The 22,260-nt window shown below is 34.5% G+C and overlaps 1 protein-coding gene across 2 annotated transcripts in view; it reads left to right on the top strand.

Annotated features, from left to right (window-relative positions):
- Window positions 1-22,260, top strand: part of LOC125681625 (uncharacterized) — a 192,704-nt gene that overhangs the window by 12,346 nt on the left and 158,098 nt on the right. The window contains exons 1-2 of one of the 2 annotated variants that reach the window (XM_056153629.1): window positions 1,261-1,343; window positions 1,446-1,491. In XM_056153629.1, the coding sequence (XP_056009604.1) occupies window positions 1,456-1,491 (36 nt within the window). In that variant the 5' untranslated portion in view covers window positions 1,261-1,343; window positions 1,446-1,455. Of the gene's footprint in view, window positions 1-1,260; window positions 1,344-1,445; window positions 1,492-22,260 lie in introns of those variants that run through there. The other variant, XM_056153630.1, reaches the window with a different exon arrangement.

Here is a 22,260-nt window from a genome sequence, read left to right as displayed (position 1 = left end):
TATCCACAAGTCTACACTAGATGTTGTCATTAAGACATTAATACCCATGAAAGTTGGTTGTTTATACGTGTTTGGTATTTAACATATTTGAGAACATTTCAATTTCACATTGGAAATTTACCATCTTCAAGTCAGGCCTCACATATTATAACCAAGAAAACATGCCCAGATATAAGATAAAATATTATATTAGAATGTAAGAGGCGTTGTATAATGACTAGAAAATGTGACAAACAGACGAAAGAAGATAACAAGAATGTGTTAACCCAAATTTGTCCAATGTGCGGGTGCAATAATGACTACTCCTTAATCAACCTTGATAGCCTATTTTGATTATGATTTGTTCCGGGTTCGAGGATTTAAAGCAAAAGTTCACATCTACGTAAATGTATGTTTTGTTCAAATTACACGTATCTCTTTTGTTGACAATCATCATTAATAATTATCAGGGCTTGTACAAAAGCTTTCGAACACATGTACATGTATAACGCAAAATTAGAAGGAAAACCTACATTAATCAATATAATTTGAATATTTAAAACATTTGTGAACCTGCATTATGTCCAATATTATCTGCTTTTATTTGGTGAAATCAGCTAAATGTATTTAGCTTCATTAATAGGAGGTTTTACTTTATGAAGACTCCAATTCCCCACCATTTTGAAGATTGGGCAAACATCTTTTTTTTTTTCCTTTATTGCTCATCGTGAAATTTTAGGCAAGTCAACTTTCAACATGTCTTCCTACTGTACCCCCTCCCTTTGAAAAACGATGATACATGCCTGTAGAACAAAACAATTATGTGTAAAATATCTATGTCTAGTTGTCTGTGTAAGATATCTATGTCCAGTTGTCTGTGTACAAATCGATGTCCCTTCAAACGAGCCTTGGACATGGTTGGCTAATATGAAACGTCATGATTTACGAAATTTAATTTGTAATTGTTAGTAAATAAGTTCCCCCCTCAAAAAATATTTACATGCAAAAAGTAAAAAAAAAAAATGGTATACATGTATTTCATTCAGTGATCACAATTGTCCCTATACCCAAATATACCCCACATTAGTTTAACAGAAAACTGATCATGTTTTGTCTTATACGTAAAACAAAACGTTCAATAGATAATTACCCACAAAACGAACGGATACGGGTAACAGTAACTCAGCTGACCTAAACTAACATTCAAATGATATCAATGATAATCCAAAAACCTTTGCTACCGTAATCTTACTGCTGTAATCTCTAATAAGAGGGCGATACAACCTTGATAATACGTACTCTTGAAGTGTGAAACGCTCGGAAGAGGACGTTGACTTTCCTACAGAACAGTACTGCAACCACGGGTATGAGTGTGTAGATATGGAGATCAAGCCTTTTGTACCGATGAATATAATCATGAAAATATTTCTGCTTTTTTAAATTTGACAATCCTTCTTCTTTTTCAGACAGGAAGAGATGAGGACTGTTCTTTTTTTGGCGTGCATCTTATCTGTGAGTACTTAAGAAAATATTAAAACCGTTCTCAATAAGAGATGTGGTAAGATGAATTAAAGAACATTTTATTGTTTTTCTAATCAATTTGTACTGATAATGTGTTTATATATGTACGTATTCCGATAATCGTATCTGATGTGTACTCAGTATACTCTAGTTACAAGTGATGCATCACACTAGTCTTAACCGATTCCAACCATCTTAAATCAAGAGGCTGGCCATGGGGAAAAAGTTAAAAATTCAGCACGATTAAATTGAGTATGTACTTTGAATCAATGAGTAGGAGTATTGGGGGAAATTCAAATAGTTAAAATACATAAATTTGAATATAGGTGAACTTGATGAACAATAAGCCTATTCATGATTGGGCACCGGTTACAATAGATACAATACCGTACTAAAACGCTGTCCAAAATATTTAGACAGGCAGCATCATGTAGATCTGACATTAAGCGGTTTTTAATACACATTTATAATTACACTGATGCCTGGAGTACCTAAGGTACCAAATGACACTGCATATACAAATATGTATGCTTGCAACATCCAACAGTACGTGCCCCACATTTCCATTGACATGCATACATGTATGTATCAATTGATGTGAATTAGAAACCTCACGTTTTATGGTGTAAATCAAATGTGGAATAGCGTTTTCCGTATGGTGCAGTATTAATGATTTGATTTGGATTCAGTTTTCGCCTCCAACAGATGTTTTTGAACAGCATTTACAACCTACTAGTACTAATATACCGAATATAATAAAGGCATCAGTTCCCGCCTCTTTTGGTACAACTCTGAGGCCGGTTTTACAGTTACAGAACGCACATTTGCTGTTAGATTTCCCAGCAAATACAAATGGGACAGAAACAGACATTTGATTTGCATTGGTTTTTGTACTGAACTGTGGTTCACTCTGCCATTTAGACAATTTGCACCAGTTGGTTGCATATTTGGCTTTTGTCATGATCTCTTCAAGTAACTTCTTAAATAAGCACTGTTGGAATTGTTCTCTTTAACTTTCCTTTAAGTTTTCGTTTACATGTCAGAGCTCATGTTACATGTATTTGTTGCTATTTTAATACAGTGCCGACTTTAAATAAAATTTACTTACTTACGTGCATGTACTTACATAAACAACATCCATACTTCACAGGAGGCCCCATACTTGTTTACATTTATTCATTAGCCTCATGTTGGAATCAATTACTTGTGATCGTCATTTTGACTGCATAAACTTAGCATAAAATGCCAGAGTCAAATAATCTTGGGAAGTCTAATAATTCATAAGAGAAAAAAAATAGGTAGGAAAAATTAGTATTCGAACCACAGATATGCAATCTGGACCTGTCAAAAACTTCAGTGAGATTCCCGCTATACCACCTCGGCTATCCATCCCATTAAAATTTTAAAAGTTATACACAAGAAGTAAGTTTTTTCATAGAGTGGGTCAAGTCTCCATACTTTTAATTACAAAACATATTATACCTGAACATGTATTAACATATTTTACTCAGTTCACAATGGAGACTTGGCCCATTCCATATGAAAATCTGCTTGAAAAAGTCAAAATTACTGTTATTTTGGGCGTTTTCGCGTATAAGTGATTTAAATTAGGATTTTTTCAATGTTCCTTTGAAATGGACACATCGAAAAAGCCTTTTCGGAAACTATGGATTGATTGTTTTAACTAGAATGCAATTTTTTCTTTTTCTGGAGAGTTTCAATTTTAACTTTGAGATTTGTCCTTTTGTGGGTTCTCCGCTCGATAAAGTCACCCAACTTCTTTCTTCTAATCCTCATTTCTAAGTTTCCAAATCACACAAAAATCCAAACCCCATAGGTAGTGATTAGAAACAGTTTAAAGATTTGTATGATATATTTTGTGTTGTTTCATTATTTTCATGAACTTTACAAATATCAATCATTATTATCAATATTACTCAGGACAAATATCTAACGTTCATTGTACAGATTTATCTGCCATTTGTTCATGACCAATTGCTCAACAAAAATCGTATTCATTTTATAATATAGATATGTATTCGCAAAACAACCTTTTAAAATGCGGGGAAACAAATGGATTAACACACACACACACACACACACACACACACACACATATATATATATATATATAAATATATGAAGCAAACTGATTTTGTAAATGGGGACATCATAATTTATGTACAGTAAAACATTTTGCTTAAGTAAATATCAAATACCGGCTCTGTCAAATTCGGAGGACCGTCTTTTGACATTTTTGCTTGTTTACGTCGTTACGGTAACGTCAATATTGAATGCTCATACTCGGAATGTTTCGGGCGCATACAATTTACCCAATGCAAAGTTAGCGTTCAATAAATTCTCAGGATATTGAACGCTAACATTCTCTAGATTTTACGCAGATTTTATATTAGACTATTTATAAGCTATATAATAATATAGGGTTATTGAACTTATATCGGTGAATATTGGCACGAGTTGGCTGTGAAAATGCACGAGCTTGCGAGTGCATTTTGACAGCCAACGAGTGCCAATATTCACCTATATAAGTTCAATAACCCTTTTATTATATAGCTAAAGTATTTGGTTGTTAAGTTATATCCATTTTCACTCAAACTACTCCAAAATAGACGAGAATACATCAATATTGCCAGTGTGCAATAACAGCATGCATTTCTTAACTGTTCAATATTTAACCCGTCATTAATGCATGAAGCAAACTGATTTTGTAAATGGGGACATCATAATTTATGTACAGTAAAACATAATGCTTAAGTAAATATCAAATACCGCCTCTGTCAAATTCGGAGGACCGTCGTCTGCCATTTTTCCTTGTTTACGTCGTTACGGTAACGTCAATATTGAATGCTCATACTCGGAATGTTTCGGGCGCATACAATTTACGCAATGTAAAGTTAGCGTTCAATAAATTCTCAGGATATTGAACGCTAACATTCTCTAGATTTTACCCAGATTTTATATTAGACTATTTATTAGCTATATAATAAATGCTGTTATTGCACACTGCCAATGTTGATGAATTCTCGTCTATTTTGGAGTAGTTTGAATGAAAAGGGATATAATGTAACAACTAAATACTTTATCTATATAATAAAAGGGTTATTGAACTTATCTAGGTGAATATTGACACTCGTTGGACGCCAAAGTGCGATGACCACGCCAAAGTCCGATGGTGCGGAGTTCAGTAACGTTTGTGACGCCACGCCATTGTGACGTCATTCTTAACGTCAAAATGAAACCGAAGAAATGCAACTCGGACGACAGCAACGGCAAGCAATCGTAACTACTCGGCTATTTCCGTAACCGCAAATGAACCTCGTATGTGATTCGACGCCATCAGAGTTGGTTGCTACGTATACGTAAACGTAACTTTGACGTCACAGTCGTACGTTACACTATGAAACGTGAACTTTCAAATGCATCTAAGATATTATACACATTTAAGGTATTGTACCACTATCTATTTCCACTTACATGTTATGTATTAGAGTGAATAAGACGTTAATGATACCAAAACTGAATCTGTGGTGAAAATATAAATAACATATTATTCAGGGATTCGGTTCTGGCCTTTTAACACTCATCCACGGGCGCGCTTCCGCCGAAGAAATGCATCGATTTGATGCAATTCTTGCGCCGATCCACATCCTAGTCTTCTTACCTGTTACGGAAAAGGACGAGCGGATGATCCGATTGCAACGGCAAGGTATACGAGGTTGAGGATAGTGAGAACAGCAAAGTACATTTGTTGTCGAACTATCTTCTTCGCCCAAACCTTCTTTAATTCATGATCATTTATTTACTTGTGACGTACACGTATATTTAAAAAAAAATCCCGGGAATATGCTATAATGCAAAACATTCAATACGATTTCGCGTTGGAAAGTTCTGTGTTTAATAACACGACAACTAAATGGTAATGAAATAAGTTGAACTTCTTATTTTTATGCATGGATTTTGCACTGATATTTTAGTGAAACAACACACGGTTGGTACAGTATGTACCACAACACTGTGTCGTTTACAAATCAATGGATTTCGGCGTGCCACACCATCGCAATTTGGCGCATGAGTGTGGACCATCATACCTTGGCGTGTCATACCATTGGGGTTTGGCGCAGACCATCGGGGGTTGGCGTGACCATCGCACTTTGGAGTCCCATCGCATTTTGGAGTCTTATATATATATATATATATATATATATATAATATATATATATATATATATATATATATATATATATATATATATTAGATTTATTATTTTTTTATTTCACAAATATTGACATAAGACAAAAAAACATTTGTAATTTTTCTAACCACTTTCACACTCATACTCACACTCATACTTTTGTTGGTAAGTGCTTGCATTTTTAATATAGTCGTAACAGAAAAATTATAACAATACAGAGCTCGAGTAAATAGATAAAAGTACATGTGGCTTCAAAAGTAGAAAAAAATATTGCTTAAAATAGTAAAATTATCACTTTTTTATGTTGTCAAAAAAAGTTTTCCATACATGCCAGGTATTTTCAAATTTTTCTATTTCTAACTTCTGATACGCAATACATTTTTCAATTTTGTATTTGTTGTATAGATAGAACAATAATTCCAAAATTCTTGGCAATTTGGGGTTTTTTTTTCAAACAAGAAAAAAATATATTGTTTTGTATATAGGATAAGGAAATTTACAATTATGTTGCCTTTCGACAATGGGAGTTCACCTAATGAAATATTAAGTACATTAAAACCTATTCTTTTGGAAGTTGTTTTATAACTGTGCATGCTCAGATTGCTCCATAACATAGATACTTTGTTTTACAGCCAATGAAAACATGTTGAATTGTCTCAACTTCATCATTACAAAACGTAGAACAATCAAAAGACACAACATTGATTTTTTCAAGATAATAATTGACAGGCCGAATTCTATGAAGTATTCTATATTGTAACCATTGAATAGTAGAGTCCTTGGTAGTCTTAAAACATACAGTAAAAGCATCCTTAACACATATTTCTATTCCATTTTAAAGTTACCAGCTCTAAGTTCCACTTTGAAACAGAAGTAGGTATATCATGGTTTACATTTAACTGTTTGTAAACAGATTTAGTACATTTAGTTTGCAAAATCAAAGGTTTATAATATAATGGAATATGAGGTGTAAAAGATATATTGATTAAACCTTTGTTTTCAAACAATTTCAGATGAGTTGATGATGCACTCAATACACTGTTATATTGTAATATACAAACATGTATATCAAATTTATGTTGAAAAAGGTTATGTGATAAAAGATTCCCTTTGTCATCTAGGAAATCGTCAATGAGTTTTACATCTTTTTATACCAGCTTTTGATAAACAGTGTTTTCATATCCACTCCAATATTAGAATTATACCACACAGGAATAATGGGATAGGTTTCCTTGTAGAAATTTTGTCAAAGGATTCTATTACATGGAGCATAGAATTAAAAGCATCTTGCCAAACAATATTGTTTTCTGGAATGACACATTCAGAGATAAATGCATCTCCAAAATCAAGTAATTTGTCAACAAAATCATGACCATTAATTGCTTCAAAAATAGCTACCAAGGATTTATTTCCAATCAATAACCTTTTCAACCATGAACATTTTAAAGACATGATAAAATTGTTGATGTCCACCATTTTAGACCTCCATGTTGATGGTCTTGACTTACAATAGAACGTTTTACTTTGTCACATTTTCCATTCCAAATAAATTCAAAAATATCTTTACTCAATGAATTAATTATCTCCTTTTTCGGTGTTGGTAGTGATAGAAATAAATGGTTTATTTTTTTTTTAATAATTAATGTTTTAACCACTGTAACCCGACCAATTGGTGTTAAAACTCGTCTTTTCCAATGTTGTAGCATGCTCTTTATTTTAGGAATCTGTATGTTGTAGTTTAAATCTGTAATTTGTTGTAAGTCTACTGAAAAGTTAATACCTAATAAATTAAAAGTTGTTGAACCCCAGTCAAGTTTCTATCTAGTATGATGAAAGACCTGATTTGAAAACTTTTTAAATATGATCCAAACAATTTTTGTTTTTGAGTTGTTTACCTTCCAACCAGAAAGTTTAGAGAAAACATCTAAGGTATTTAATGCTGTAAAAAGTTACTTAGGTGTTCCATTAGGATCAAGTGATGTATCATCTGCATATTGACTTATTTTGTGTTCCTTATCACATATAACAATGCCTTTTATATCCTTATTTTCTTTAATTAAAATTGCAAGAATTTCTGCACAAAGGAGGAACAAATAAGGTGCAACAGGGTTGCCTTGTCTACAGCCCCTCTCAATATTAATTGAGTAGATAAAATCCCACTCTGTAATACTGCAGCCCTAAAATTTGTATTAAGAATCTTCACCCATTCAATAATGTATTCTCCAAAACCGAAATATCTTAATACGTTATATGTAAATGACCATGAAATGGAGTCGAAAGTTTTTTCAAAATCAATTAAAACCAATAGTCCTGGTATATTTGTACTTTCTATATAATGCATAAGATCATAGATAAATCTGGTATTTTCTCCAATGTATCTTCCCTTTACTGAATCCCTTGTATATGAAAAATCACAAGCTATCGCGTGCCTATCCAAGCCATTGATTGGCTAACAAACTTGAGGCCCCCAACGGGGTAAAGTTATACGAGGTCCCCAATAGGGTAAATGACACAGATATACGCTTTAAACATAAATGTTATTATGTTCCATAATATTGATTTGATTCTGTTACCAAGACAACCTGATATAAATTTCTACATAATGTAATAGGTCGCCAGGTTTTTGTTTTCAATTGTCTAGGTTTATCACCTTTAGGCAAACATGAAATAATCCCCAATTGCTGAGAGATGTGAAACTCTGTTTTGGAGAACATACAGTTAACAGATTTTAATATGAGTTCTTTCAGATCTGTCCAAAAAATAAAATAATTTACACTATATCCATCACTACCTGGAAATTTATTGTTTTTCATATCTTTTTAATACTTCAAACACTTCTTTTTCAGATATTGTTCTTTCCAAAGACTCTGAAATATTTTTGTCAAACTTTGGAACACAATATTGAATAATTTTGTAAGATCTAAATCTAAAAGTTCCGAGTCTTTATTTGTATATAGAGTTTGGTAAAAACATTTAACTTCATTAAGTATATCCTCCTGGTCATAGATCATACCATTTCCTTCAACTTCTATTTTTTAATAGTTTTATTCAAAGAATTGCGTTTTTCCAGATTGCAGAAATACCTTGTGGGTTTCCCCCTTCCTCTATCCATCTAGCTTTAGATCTTATAATATGAACTTCCCTTTTTTCTTTTCTGAAGTTTTCTAAAATCAACCTCTTTTCTTCAATAAGATGCAAATATATTTTTCCTCAGTTTCTAAGTGACCTATTTCTTCAAGAAGAGACATTTCTTTTCCCTTTGTTTTTTTCTTGTAGGAAGAGTATGAAATAGTAACACCCCTTATTTCCATAAGTAAGACCCCCAATAGTATACTATCATCAACAGATCTTGTGTTATCCGTGTCACTTTTAATATATTGTCTACAGACTTTATGAATAGTTTTTTTTACTCTCTGTACATATTCTCTGTCTAAGAGAAGACTATTATTGAATTTCCAAAGTCCATATCCCCTTTTAAAAGAGCTAAATTTTAATTCTACAACTATGGAGTGAGCTGATCTACAACCAGGTTTAATTAAGTATTTTTCCACAGAATTAGACAAACTTTCAGAGATTAAAATGTAATCTAGACGACCCTGTTTTAAGGGCGTCTTTTTATGCCATGTTTTAACCCGTCTATCAGGATTCAAAATTCTAAAATAATCTGGAAGTTGTAAGTCATCAATAATTTCTAATACTTTTTTCCTTGCTTTTGGGTTATTTATTGAAATATAATTAATTGTATCAATATCTGGGCTTAGTGCAAGATTAAAATCTCCTAAAAGTATATAATATTCATCATCCAGTTCTAAAAATACCTTACGAACATATTCATAAAACTCAGGACTATCAATGTTTGCGCCATAAATGTTAATAAAAGTGACCCTATTATCCTCTATTTTTAAGTCTAGGGCAATTGAATTTCCCTCCTTGTCCCTCTTTTCGTGGTGTACATTGAATTCAAAATTATTGTTAAAAAATTAGGCTACCCTTCTTGCATTTGATTCATAAGAGTTGAAGAAACATTTATAGCCCCACATGGCTTAAATATATGGTTCTGCTTCAGGAGTGAAGTGGATATCTTTAAAAAATATTACAGAATAACCTTTCGATCTATAAAATTTAACACATCTTGACATTTTAATACTGTAGCTAAGCCCTGGCAATTCACAGTAGCAATTTTTATGTAATCAACCATTTTCTAAAGTAAAAAGACTAATATATAACATAAAGCATTGCATAATTGCTAATGGATATTGTAAGCAGACACTTACCGACACACACACACACACACACACACATATATATATATATATATATATATATATATATATATGTGTGTGTGTGTGTGTGTGTGTGTGTGTGTGTGTGTGTGTGTGTGTGTGTGTGTGTGTAAGACTCTAAAGTGAGATGGTCTGCGCCAAAGTGCGATGGTTTGTTAAAGTTACGGACGCCAATGTGCGACGGTCACGCCAAAGTCCGATGGTTCGGAGTTCAGTAATGTTTGTGACGCCACGTCATTGTGATGTCATGCTTAACGTCTTTCAAAATAAAACCAAACAAATGCAACACGGACGACAGCAACGGCAAGATATACAAGGTGGAGGATAGTGAGAACGGCAAAGTACATTTGTTGTCGAACTATCTACTTCGCCCAAACATTCTTTAGTTTGTGATCATTTATTATTTGTGACGCACACGTAATACAATCCCGGGGATATGCTATAATGCAAAACATTCCATACCATTTCGAGTTGGAACATTTTGTGTTTAATAACACGACAACTAGATGGTAATGAAATAAGTAACTTCTCACTTTTTATGCATGGATTTTGCACTGATATTTTGGTGAAACAACACGCGGTTGGTACCGTCTGTACTACAACACTGCGTCGTTAACAAACCAATGATTTCGACGTGTCAGACCATCGCACTTTGACGTGTCAGACCATCGGAGTTTGACGTAGACCATCGGGGTTTGGCGTGACCATCGCACTTTGGAGTCCCATCGCACTCCAACTGCCCTTTCAAAAGATGAAATTCTTCAAAACCATGCTTCAGTTTTAGACACATTTAATATCCCAGTCAATGGGTCGAGTGAATATGAGTTACCGTACCTATATTGGATTCTTAAACTACATAAAAACCCTTACAAACAAAGATACATTGCTGGATCCAGTAAGTGCTCTACCAAGCCCCTATCTTTGCTCCTCACCAAAATGTTAACAGCTGTGAAGGAGAAACTTCAAACTTACTGTGCGACTACATATACCAGAAGTGGTATTAATCAAATGTGGATTCTAAAACATTCTAAAGAACTTTTAGTAAACTTGAAATCACAGAATTTTCCCCAAATCAATAACATTAAAACCTATGACTTTTCAACACTATACACGACCATTCCTCACGATAAATTAAAGACTAGACTTTTTGACATCATAGACAGTTGCTTCTTCAACAAAAACGGAAAACGGAAATATTCATAATTAGTGATCAGCCATTCAAAAACTTACTTTGTTAAACACCACTCTGATTCCACGTACAAGAACTCTGAAGTTGAAATAAAAAATATGCTAGAGTTCCTCATTGACAATATCTTCGTGGTCTTTGGTGATCAGGTTTCCCAACAGTCTGTTGGAATTCCCATGGTCACGAATTGTGCTCCTTCGTTAGCTGACTTGTTTCTATATTCATATGAAGCAGAATTTATTCAAAAACTTATACGCGAGAAGAAAAAATCTCTCGCTGTGGCCTTCAATTCGACATTTAGATATATCGATGACGTTTTGTCTATTAACAATAATAGCTTTCATTCATATGTCGATTTGATATATCCCTGAGAGCTCGAAATAAAGGACACCACAGAGTCGTCCACTTCTGCTTCATACTTAGATATTTTATTGAAAGTAGACATTAACGGCAAACTGACAACTCAACTGTATGACAAACGGGATGATTTCAGCTTCTCCATCGTCAATTTCCCATATTTATGTACCAATATTCCATTATCACCTGCATATGGTGTTTATATATCTCAACTGATTCGATATGCAAGAGCTTGTTCTGCGTATAGTCAGTTTTAAGATCGAGGTAAGCTACTGACAAACAAGTTGATGGTACAGAGGTTTCAACAGTCTCGACTGAAGTCAGCATTCGCAAATTCTATGGTCGTTATAACGATCTAGTTCGTCAGTACAACCTCGCATTGGGTCAAATGTTGTCTGACATGTCTCATGTCGATTGTTAAGCCGTTCTTGGCACACTGATTTTGACTGCGGATAACTCCGTTTACCTGATCAGGATATAGGGGCTCACGGCGGGTGTGACCGGTCAACAGGGGATGCTTACTCCTCCTAGGCACCTGATCGTACCTCTGGTGTGTCCAGGGGTCCGTGTTTGCCCAACTATCTATTTTGTATTGCTTATAGGAGTTATTAGATTGATCACTGTTCGTTATCTTCATCTTGCACTTTGGAGTCTTACACACACACACACACACACACACACACACACACACACACACACACACACACATATATATATATATATATATATATATATATATATATTTGTAAACAAAAAATACTCTCGACCACTTTCACACATCTTCCACATTTGTAAACAAAAGCTTAATATTGATCCCGAATGTATTTAGTTTGAGTCCCGATCCCGATGACAAAATACCTGCGCGGATTTTAGGTTTGTCTCCGCAAGAATAAACACACTAGCGCCGGTGTTTAAGTTTCTCATTCACATCATCCAAAATGTCGAATTTATGTCTGTTTCCGCTACTATCGATGGCGAACACTTTATCACTGAAGTACCATGCTGAATGAATCCTAGAGTCTTCGTTTAGGTCGCGGATGAGCTTAATGTTCATGGGTGTTATATGGTCGTGCATAATGAAGTGTTTCTTCACTTTGTCCTGTGATCGATTCTTTATCACTCTTATCTTTGTCCCTGGGTCACGAAATTTGGCTATTACCGGTCTTGGACCGTCCCTCACTCCACCTGGTACCCGATGAATGGCCACAATAACTGCAGGTGCCAAATCGATATTGACCAACTCTCTGAGGATTTTGTACAAGTCCTCACGCAAGTTTTCACCCTGTTTTTCCTCCCACCGCAGGAACTTTATGTTACTTTTTTAGAGTATTGCTGATTTTGATTTGCAAGTCTAATCGCACTGTCTGCTCTACTCTGCAGTAGTTTAAGGTTTTCTTTCATGCCTCGTAGCTCCCGTGCTTGGTCACAGAATTTCTCACGTAGCGTCTCAAAGTCAAGGTTGAAGCCGTCTGAGATCTCTCTAACGTGTCCTTTAAATTCTTTCCTATTGTTCTCAAGTTTTTGTTCAAATTCTTTCTTTACATCGGCTTTGATTTCTTTTGTGGTGTTTTCTTTCATTTCTGTCAGAATTGTGCTTTTCACGACTGCAATGATTTCCTCTTTCATTTCCTTTATTTATCTCCTCTAGAATAGAGGACACAATGTCTTTGATTTCTATTTTGCTCACCATATTGTCTTTAATCTCCGACAAACTGTCCTGAATCAATTTCAGGTCCATTGAAATACTTAATGCACCTGGATGGGCCCCGCCTGATGGAGAGTCCATATCTGAGCTGTCTGTTCTCTTCTGTTTTCTAGCCGACGCTTTTTCAGACACTGTGGAACTTCTAACGGCTTGAGGAACACTGTAGATTTAATTGCACCAGTTTTCTCTCCGGTGTTTTCAGAATTTCCGTTTGCTTTCTATCTGCTTTTTTCTCTTTCTTTTGCTTATTGTACGCCATTGAGTAGTAATCACGATAGACACAATGATTCACAATACCTTCCAAAAAGTATCCAAAATACTCACATACGTTTTAAAGTATCACAGTAGTGTCAATCAGATTCCAAATATTTAAAAAACAATCCGGTCTATGAACGTCAAAAATAGAAGAAATTTTGATGAAATAAGCGGAGCTCTTTCACCTGTGTCAGTACTACTCCATCACGGGGTGGGTATTTTTACCGCCGGATACCGCCAGACACAGCTGAACACCGCTGACCACCAAAAATATTATGTATATATTAAAATAAATCCCCAAAACAGACCATATGTGAATAATTCAACGTATTTAATTCATATAATGAACTTATATCTATTAATAATGTGATAGAATACTGTAAAAGTTATGTACAACCACCGCCGAACACCTAAGATGTGCTTTATAGTATGAAAGGTAGGTATCATGATTCTTGTAAGAAATATCACAAATAATTTATGATGTTTGAAGCATTTTTAAAAACCTAAAAATAGGAAAACGCAACATATTTAATGTGTAACTAGGCCTATCTGTGACCTGATAAATCACCGCCGAACTGGTCTTACGAAAAAGTACTCTGGTAACATTTCATAATTGAGCGCCAAGTAGGCCTACTCACTTTTTGTAGGTGTTTATGCCTCATGTTAACTGAATAAATATATAAATTTGGAATACAAAGTGTATTCTTTCATTATTTTTGGAAATACATCAGACTACAGTTTATCGTTTGACTCCGATCCCGATCAAATTTAAGCACATTGTTGATCACCAAATATAAACGAGTACAATTAAATAAAAAAAAAATAGATCAGATAATTAAATAAATAAGATAAATAAATGCAAGGTGAAGATAACGAACAGTGATCAATCTCATAACTCCCACAAGCAATACAAAATAGACAGTTGGGCAAACACGGACCCCTGGACACACCAGAGGTGGGATCAGGTGCCCAGGAGGAGCAAGCATCTCTATTTCAATAATTCAATGCATCGTTTGTATTTGTATCAATAACTGTAAAGTTTATATATATGTAGCTACCACCGAACACTTGCTGCCCACCGCCGAACATCTGAATACTACCGCCGAACACTTAAGTATGTTAATAAAATTTTATTTACAGTCTGAGAAGTGTGTATCATGATTCTTGCAATAAATTTCACGAATTATTCACGATGTTTTTGTAGCAATTTTGGACTTAAGAATATAAATGAAAACACGGTGTATCCCGGTCTATATCTTTTGAATTAGTGTTTGGTGGTGGTATAATGTGAATCTATTATATAATGTTATCATTTAAAGATTGAATCAAATAAAGGAATACTTTACAAGATGATAACAAAATAAAATAAAGTGTAAGCGAGTGTTTGCAACATTTCATATCTATCCGTGAATTGATATCAACATTGAACTATTTATGTATCTCAGGCCTAACCTGTTCATAAAATAGTCATTCCACATGATCCAGGAAAAAATGTAATGAATATGTGAATAATTCAACGTATTTAATTCACATTAGGAACTTACATGCATTAATAATGTGATAGAATACTGTAAACGTTATGTACAACCATCGCCGAACATCTGTATTCTACCGCCGAACACCTAAGATGTGCTTTATAGTATGAAAGGTGGGTATCATAATTCTTGTAGGAAATATCACAAATAATTTATGATGTTTTTAACATTTTTGTTTTACCTATAGATGTCGTTGACATTTGCAAACAAGTATTTTGTGAATGTTTTCACATTTTTTGTTTATGGGGAAAACTTCGAGAATTTTACAAACACAATATGAACATTCGCAAACTTGTATTTTGCTTTAAGGAACTTAACCCCTTGTTTATATATCAAGTTGTTAGACATTAAGGCGAGGGGTATCTATGAATAACCGAGTTATTTGTAAGAGATATACGAGTGGACTTTTGCGAGAAGGGCTGACTTTCACAATCAACGACTGACTTGGACATTTAAGCCTGCGTATGGTATGGAAGCATGATATCGTTAAATATATGTAATATCGACTTGTTGGCATTTATACAGGGAACTTCTACTGCCTCGCTCTTGAGCTAGCTTTTATCTTCTTGGTGATTTCTCTTGATCACGTAAAAGCAAAGGCGAGCGTGTTCAAACCGCTGCACGTTACAAAATCGTGGCAGGGTAGTGACTGATGTTTGGTGGGAGGCCTGATTCAGATAGAATATCTCTGGGACTTTGTGTCCATGTACGAACGGGGTCTCGTCAGGGGACGACGGCGGTTGTCGTCGTGGACGGCGGATACCTTTGCCGAAGAGGTGCCAAACAATCTGAGAAGGTCCATGCTAAGCTTCGGAACGAAGTGTAGCAAACAGTATATAGGGACTTTCTACTGCTTCGCTAGAGAGCTACATGTAGCGTTTCTAGTGATATGGTAGTATTTCTTTAAGCAACGGCGAGCGTGTTCAGATCACTGTACGTTACAATATTATTATAGTTCGCCTGTTAGGTTTTAAACCACCTGAACGTCTTTCATTTATCTGACAATTAAGAATAAAAACAATTAATTTCATTTTTGTATGCATACTTACATTGTAGGTGTAAAATCTTAAATCGCACAGATACATTGGCTCATGTTCAAACTTTACAAAAAGTCATCGCAACATGATAAATGGAATGTACATGTAAGTTTATCATGCAGGAGCTTTGCGGTTTTTTTTATCATAAAAATGTATGAAGTTGTTATACAGGTTTATTCAATCAAACAGATACATATACAACACAGTGCATGCTAAGCGTACCAACAATTCGGAATTACATGTACATCTGCACTAATGTGGATCTGTAGCTCTCTTGGAAAATATTTGGTCATACCAGATAGCTACAGATCCACCCCTTCTAAGAATCTTCGATTTACGGCGCAGGTCGCTGTATTATTGCATCATAATATCAAAAAATTCCTACCATATTTTCCCAGTATATTTATGTCCAAACATTTATCAAATCCCCCATGTGAATCGAAAACTCGCAACTTCAAATGATTTCTTTTTTAAAGATATCCATGCTACGTAGCAGTCAATTCGAACCCTGTTGATTTTTTATATCTATTCATTCTATCCAATATGAAGTACGTATTCGGTCTTCATGTATAATAAACACGAATATTGGACATAAATATTGAAAAGTAATTCTAGCACGTTATGAAAGTCCATTCTCTCACCAGAGGGCGCGTTACGCAAGCTTCACATACACCTCTGTCAACGCTTGGAATCACGTGACAATATAATCAGATGATATAAACAATAATTCTTGGTTTCCTTTCCGTTTAAAAGTTCTGGTAACAGGTGATGCCATCAGGCTCTTTTCATAGCCCACTGGCACTTTGAAAAGTACATATTTACCATTTAGCTGTGTGTCTCTTATTTCACAAGTTTTATCGTATTTTTACAGCCTTTCTTACTTTTGATTCCATGTTCACCACGTGGATGTCTTACATTCATACGCATATTAAAAAGTAGTTCCAAATTTAGGATCAGAAAACGGTGATTTTAAACAATTTACAGTAAGCATCAATTTAATACCACCAAAAACATTTTAAAGTATGACTAAATATTTAGTCGAAAACATAAATTTTGGATATTAGAAACTTTTACAAGATTTAAAACAGAACTTAGCGGGGATGGAACTGGAATTATTTCATCTAAAATATTTTAATAACAAGAGGCCTATGGCATAGCAATAAAGAAAATATATGCTATCAATGACATTTTAAAAGATATCAAAAATAGTTTACACATACACATTATATATACCAAGTTTCGCCCCGCCTTGGAGTCAGTACGTCTACCCCGGAGATCATGAAATTCACAATTTCGGTAGAGGCCTAGATCTATGCATATAGGTTTTTCTTACAGATGAGAGGTTGTAGGGAAGATGCTTTAACATTGATCAATTTTTGCTCCATCCGTAAGGCTCAGGGGATGCAGGATTGATTGAATATTGTTTAACGTCTCTCTCGAGAATGTTTCATTCATATGGGGACGTCGCCACTGCCGATGAAGGGCTGCAAAGTTTAGGCCTATGCTTGACGCTTATGGCCTTTGAGCGGGGGGGTGGGGGGGGTGGTATCGTGCCACACCTGCTGTGACACGGGACCTCGGTTTTGCGGTCTCGTGCGAAGGATCGCCCTATTTAGTCGCCTTCTACGACAAACAAGGAGTACTGAGGACCTATTCTAACCCGGATCCCCACGGGAGCGGGGTTGCAGGAGGAATATGTGGGAATATTAGGTCAAATAGACTTTACTTTTCCAGAAACAGCATGAGTATGGAAATGAACCGGAACAACTCGATACTCTTTGGACACCTAACATTTTTGTACATTGCATCGGTTCATCATTTATTCATGTATGTACAGATATGTCACGAAAAGGTTTCCGTATTATATGCTGTGTCAAAGTCAGTCGTTGACTGTAAAAGTCAGCCCTTCTCGCAAAAGTCCTATAGGCAGTATTAATCCAGAATTTGTAATCGCATTGCAAATAGCAATTTCGAGCTCCAGCGTCTTTGAGTAACTTCTACAGTGACCTAACATGTTTAATAGTGTAATTAACTCAGTACTTCTCGTCAGATGGTGCATAGTAATTTTAAACGTGAGTTGCTTAGGTAATATCCATTTGCCATTCATAGCTGAGACACATACATATGTATGCCCTGAGAGTACCATTTAGCACATCTTTTTGCCCTGAGAGTACTATTTAGCACATCTTTTTGCCCTTCAGAAAAAGGCTTATAGGATATACATCAATAGAATGTCTTCTTTCACACCTTTTCTACTTCAAAGGGCACACCTGTGGTAGTAGGGAGCAAGGTATTAAAGCAGAAAATCCTTACAATACACCGATCTAATTAAAATTAGCCGCTACGTTTTATTATAACAAATAGAACGTAAGGGCTAATTTTAACTAGACTGTATAATACACATACAATATACACGTACAATGAATATACAGAGTCTCTAAGCCAGGCGTTTGTATATATGTAAAAATATCAAAGGAAAGATGAGGAACTGATACCAAAAACAAAATAAAAATAAATGAATAAATTATCCATACAAGTATTGTATTATTTATTACCAAAAGCAGTACTGCTGATAGGATACACAGAACATATATTACAATAATAACATCAACATAGGTTCTGCCTGTTGCCCGATGCTGTTGAGTTTCTCAATAAAATATGTTTAAATTAAAAATGAGTTATGATAAAAAAAAAATTAAGCACGAAATAGAGCATGCGTTTCAAATAATATAAAGAATCTTTTGTCAATCTACCAAGACGAGACAATGACGAAGTTGGACAAAAACTATTGACAAATAACAACTTGGAAAGTATAAATCACGTTTTTGAAGAAGGTGTGGATCTACTCCAGACTTGATAAAAATTTTTACATAACTGCTTGACCACCCAGAGGGAGATAGACGACTAACAACGTAGCTTCGTTTTAGAAGGGTGGGGGTATACTATTTCATACTCTTCCTACAAGAAAAAACAAAGGGAAAAGCAAGAAATGTCTCTACTTGAAGAAATAGGTCACTTAGAAACTGAGGAAAAATATACTTGCATCTTATTGAAGAAAAGAGGTTGATTTTAGAAAACTTCAGAAAAGAAAAAATGGAAGTTCATATTATAAGATCTAAAGCTAGATGGATAGAGGAAGGGGGGGGGGGAACCCACAAGGTATTTCTGCAATCTGGAAAAACGCTATTATTTGAATAAAACTATTAAAAAAGTAGAAGTTGAAGGAAATGGTATGATCTATGACCAGGAGGATATACTTAATGAAGTTAAATGTTTTTATCAAACTCTATATACAAATAAAGACTCGGAACTTTTAGATTTAGATTTTAACAAAATTATTCAAAAATGTGTTCCAACGTTGGACAAAAATATTTCAGAGTCTTTGGAAAGAACAATATCTGAAAAAGAAGTGTTTGAAGTATTAAAAAATATGAAAAACAATAAATTTCCAGGTAGTGATGGATATAGTGTAAAAAGTTTCCCTTTTTTTTTTTTTTTTTTTTGGACAGATCTGAAAGAACTCATATTAAAATATGTTAACTGTGTTTTCTCCAAAACAGAGCTTCCCATCTCTCAGCAATTGGGGATTATTTCATGTTTGCCCAAAGGTGATAAACCTAGACAATTTTTTTTTTAAAAACTGGCAACCTATTACATTGTTAAATGTCTTGTTTAAACTTATTTCAGGTTGTCTTGGTAACAGAATCAAGTCTAATTTAGATCATCTTATTTCAGACTTCCAGTCTGGATTCATAAAGGGAAGATACATTGGAGAAAATACCAGATTTATCTATGATCTTATGCATTATACAGAAAGTAAAAATATACCAGGACTATTGGTTTTAATTGATTTTGAAAAAGCTTTTGACTCCATTTCATGGTCATTTATATATAAAGTATTATTAAATATTTCGGTTTTGGTGAATACATTATTGAATGGGTGGAGATTCTGAATACAAATTTTAGGGCTGCAGTGTTACAGAGTGGGTTTTTATCTACTCAATTCAATATTGAGAGGGGCTGTAGACAAGGCGACCCTGTTGCACCTTATTTGTTCCTACCTTTGTGCAGAAATTCTTGCAATTTTTATTAAACAAAATAAGGACATAAAAGGCATTGTTATATGTGATAAGGAACACAAAATAAGTCAATATGCAGATGATACATCACTTGATCCTTATGGGACACCTAAGTCACTTTTTACAGCATTAGATACCTTAGATTTTTTCTCTAAACTTTCAGGTTTGAAGGTAAACAACTCAAAAACTAAAATTGTTTGGATCATATTTAAAAAGTTTTCAAATCAGGTCTTTCATCACACTAGATGGAAACTTGACTGGGGTTCAACAACTTTCAATTTATTAGGTATTAACTTTTCAGTAGACTTACAACAAATTACAGATTTAAACTACAACATACAGATTCCTAAAATAAAGAGCATGCTACAACATTGGAAAAGACGAGTTTTAACACCAATTGGTCGGGTTACAGTGGTTAAAACATTAATTATTCCGAAAATAAACCATTTATTTCTATCACTACCAACACCGAAAAAGGAGATAATTAATTCATTGAGTAAAGATATTTTTGAATTTATTTGGAATGGAAAATGTGACAAAGTAAAACGTTCTATTGTAAGTCAAAACCATCAACATGGAGGTCTAAAAATGGTGGACATCAACAATTTTATCATGTCTTTAAAATGTTCGTGGTTGAAAAGGTTATTGATGGGAAATAAATTCTGGGTAGATATTTTTGAAGCAATTAATGGTCATGATTTTGTTCACAAATTACTTGATTTTGGAGATGTCATTTATCTTTGAATGTGTCATTCCAGAAAACAATATTGTTTGGCAAGATGTTTTAATTCTATGCTCCATGTAATAGAATCCTTTGACAAAAATTTCTACAAGGAAAAATCCGTTTTGGGCCCGGGCTCTGTGATACCACAAATATAGTAAATTCATTGTATCACAGAGTTCGGATACAAAACGGGCCTAGCCCCTGTGACCAGTTTGCTGAAATAAATGTAAAGAGAATGCAAGAATTCATATTTTAAAAAGTGAGGAGGGGGGGGGTAGTCAATATATCAAACTTTGCATGTAATAATAACGAGAACAGTTGTTAGAAAAGTAATGGGGGGGGGGGGGGGGTATTGCTACATATCCCTGCTTCACCGTTAGATTACATGCATATTTAACATTAGACAGGATCCAAGACATTAATATTCTCATGTGTTCAGAAATTAAGTTTCTTTAGTAACAGTTGATTTAATGATCCGAGACGTTGCGATTCGACGACCTCAGCTATTATTTTCCGTCAGATCAATACCTTTGATACAACTGACTAACTGCATGATACATGCACATTTAAATAAAATGATTTGGTAATGGGAGAGGGTTTAAAATCCCAATTTTGCAAGTGGATCGTTTCTGTAGTTTTATGAAAGTCGTTAGAAATTAAACAGTAGAAACTAGACTTATATGTATACACAGACAAGGAAAGGGTCATAATCGGACCCTTGGGGTTCCGATCCCTTTTTATGAAATGCACTCCCATGGGGATCCGGGTTAGAATAGGTATTCAGTACCCCTTGCTTGTCGTAGGAGGCGACTAAATGGGGCGGTCCTTCGGATGAGACTGCAAACACTGAGGTCCCGTGTCACAGCAGATGTGGCACGACAAAGATCCCTCCCTGCTCAATGGTCGTAAGCGCCGAGTATAGGCCTAAATTTTGTAGCCCTTCACCGGCAATGGTGACGTCTCCATATTAGTGAAAATTTACGAGAGGGACGTTAAACAATATAAAATCAATCATCAATAAGTGTAATATCAATAATAATTTTTAATAAATGATCTGGATTATACATCATCACGTAAAGACCGAAGTTAGCATATATATGCTTACATGCCTGAACGGAAAAAATAGGCTATATATAAAATACAAACACATGGGGAAAATAAATTTCAAGTCATTTTAGGGACAAATTGAGCCCATGATTTGTTTGAAATTTATACAAATAAGTGAATAGATATGTCATTAGTGTTACAGCGTATTTTACAACAATGATTAAACACCAGAGTACACATTTCCTATACTTATGTTCAATTTTATTTTCATTTTATTATTTCCTTTTATCAATATAATTTCATTTTCTTATTTATTTTTTAATCCGTTGAACATAGTTC

This window comes from Ostrea edulis, chromosome 2 (genome assembly GCF_947568905.1).
Source record: "Ostrea edulis chromosome 2, xbOstEdul1.1, whole genome shotgun sequence".
NCBI lineage: Eukaryota > Metazoa > Mollusca > Bivalvia > Ostreida > Ostreidae > Ostrea > Ostrea edulis.
This window is presented reverse-complemented; position numbering and strand designations above follow the sequence as displayed.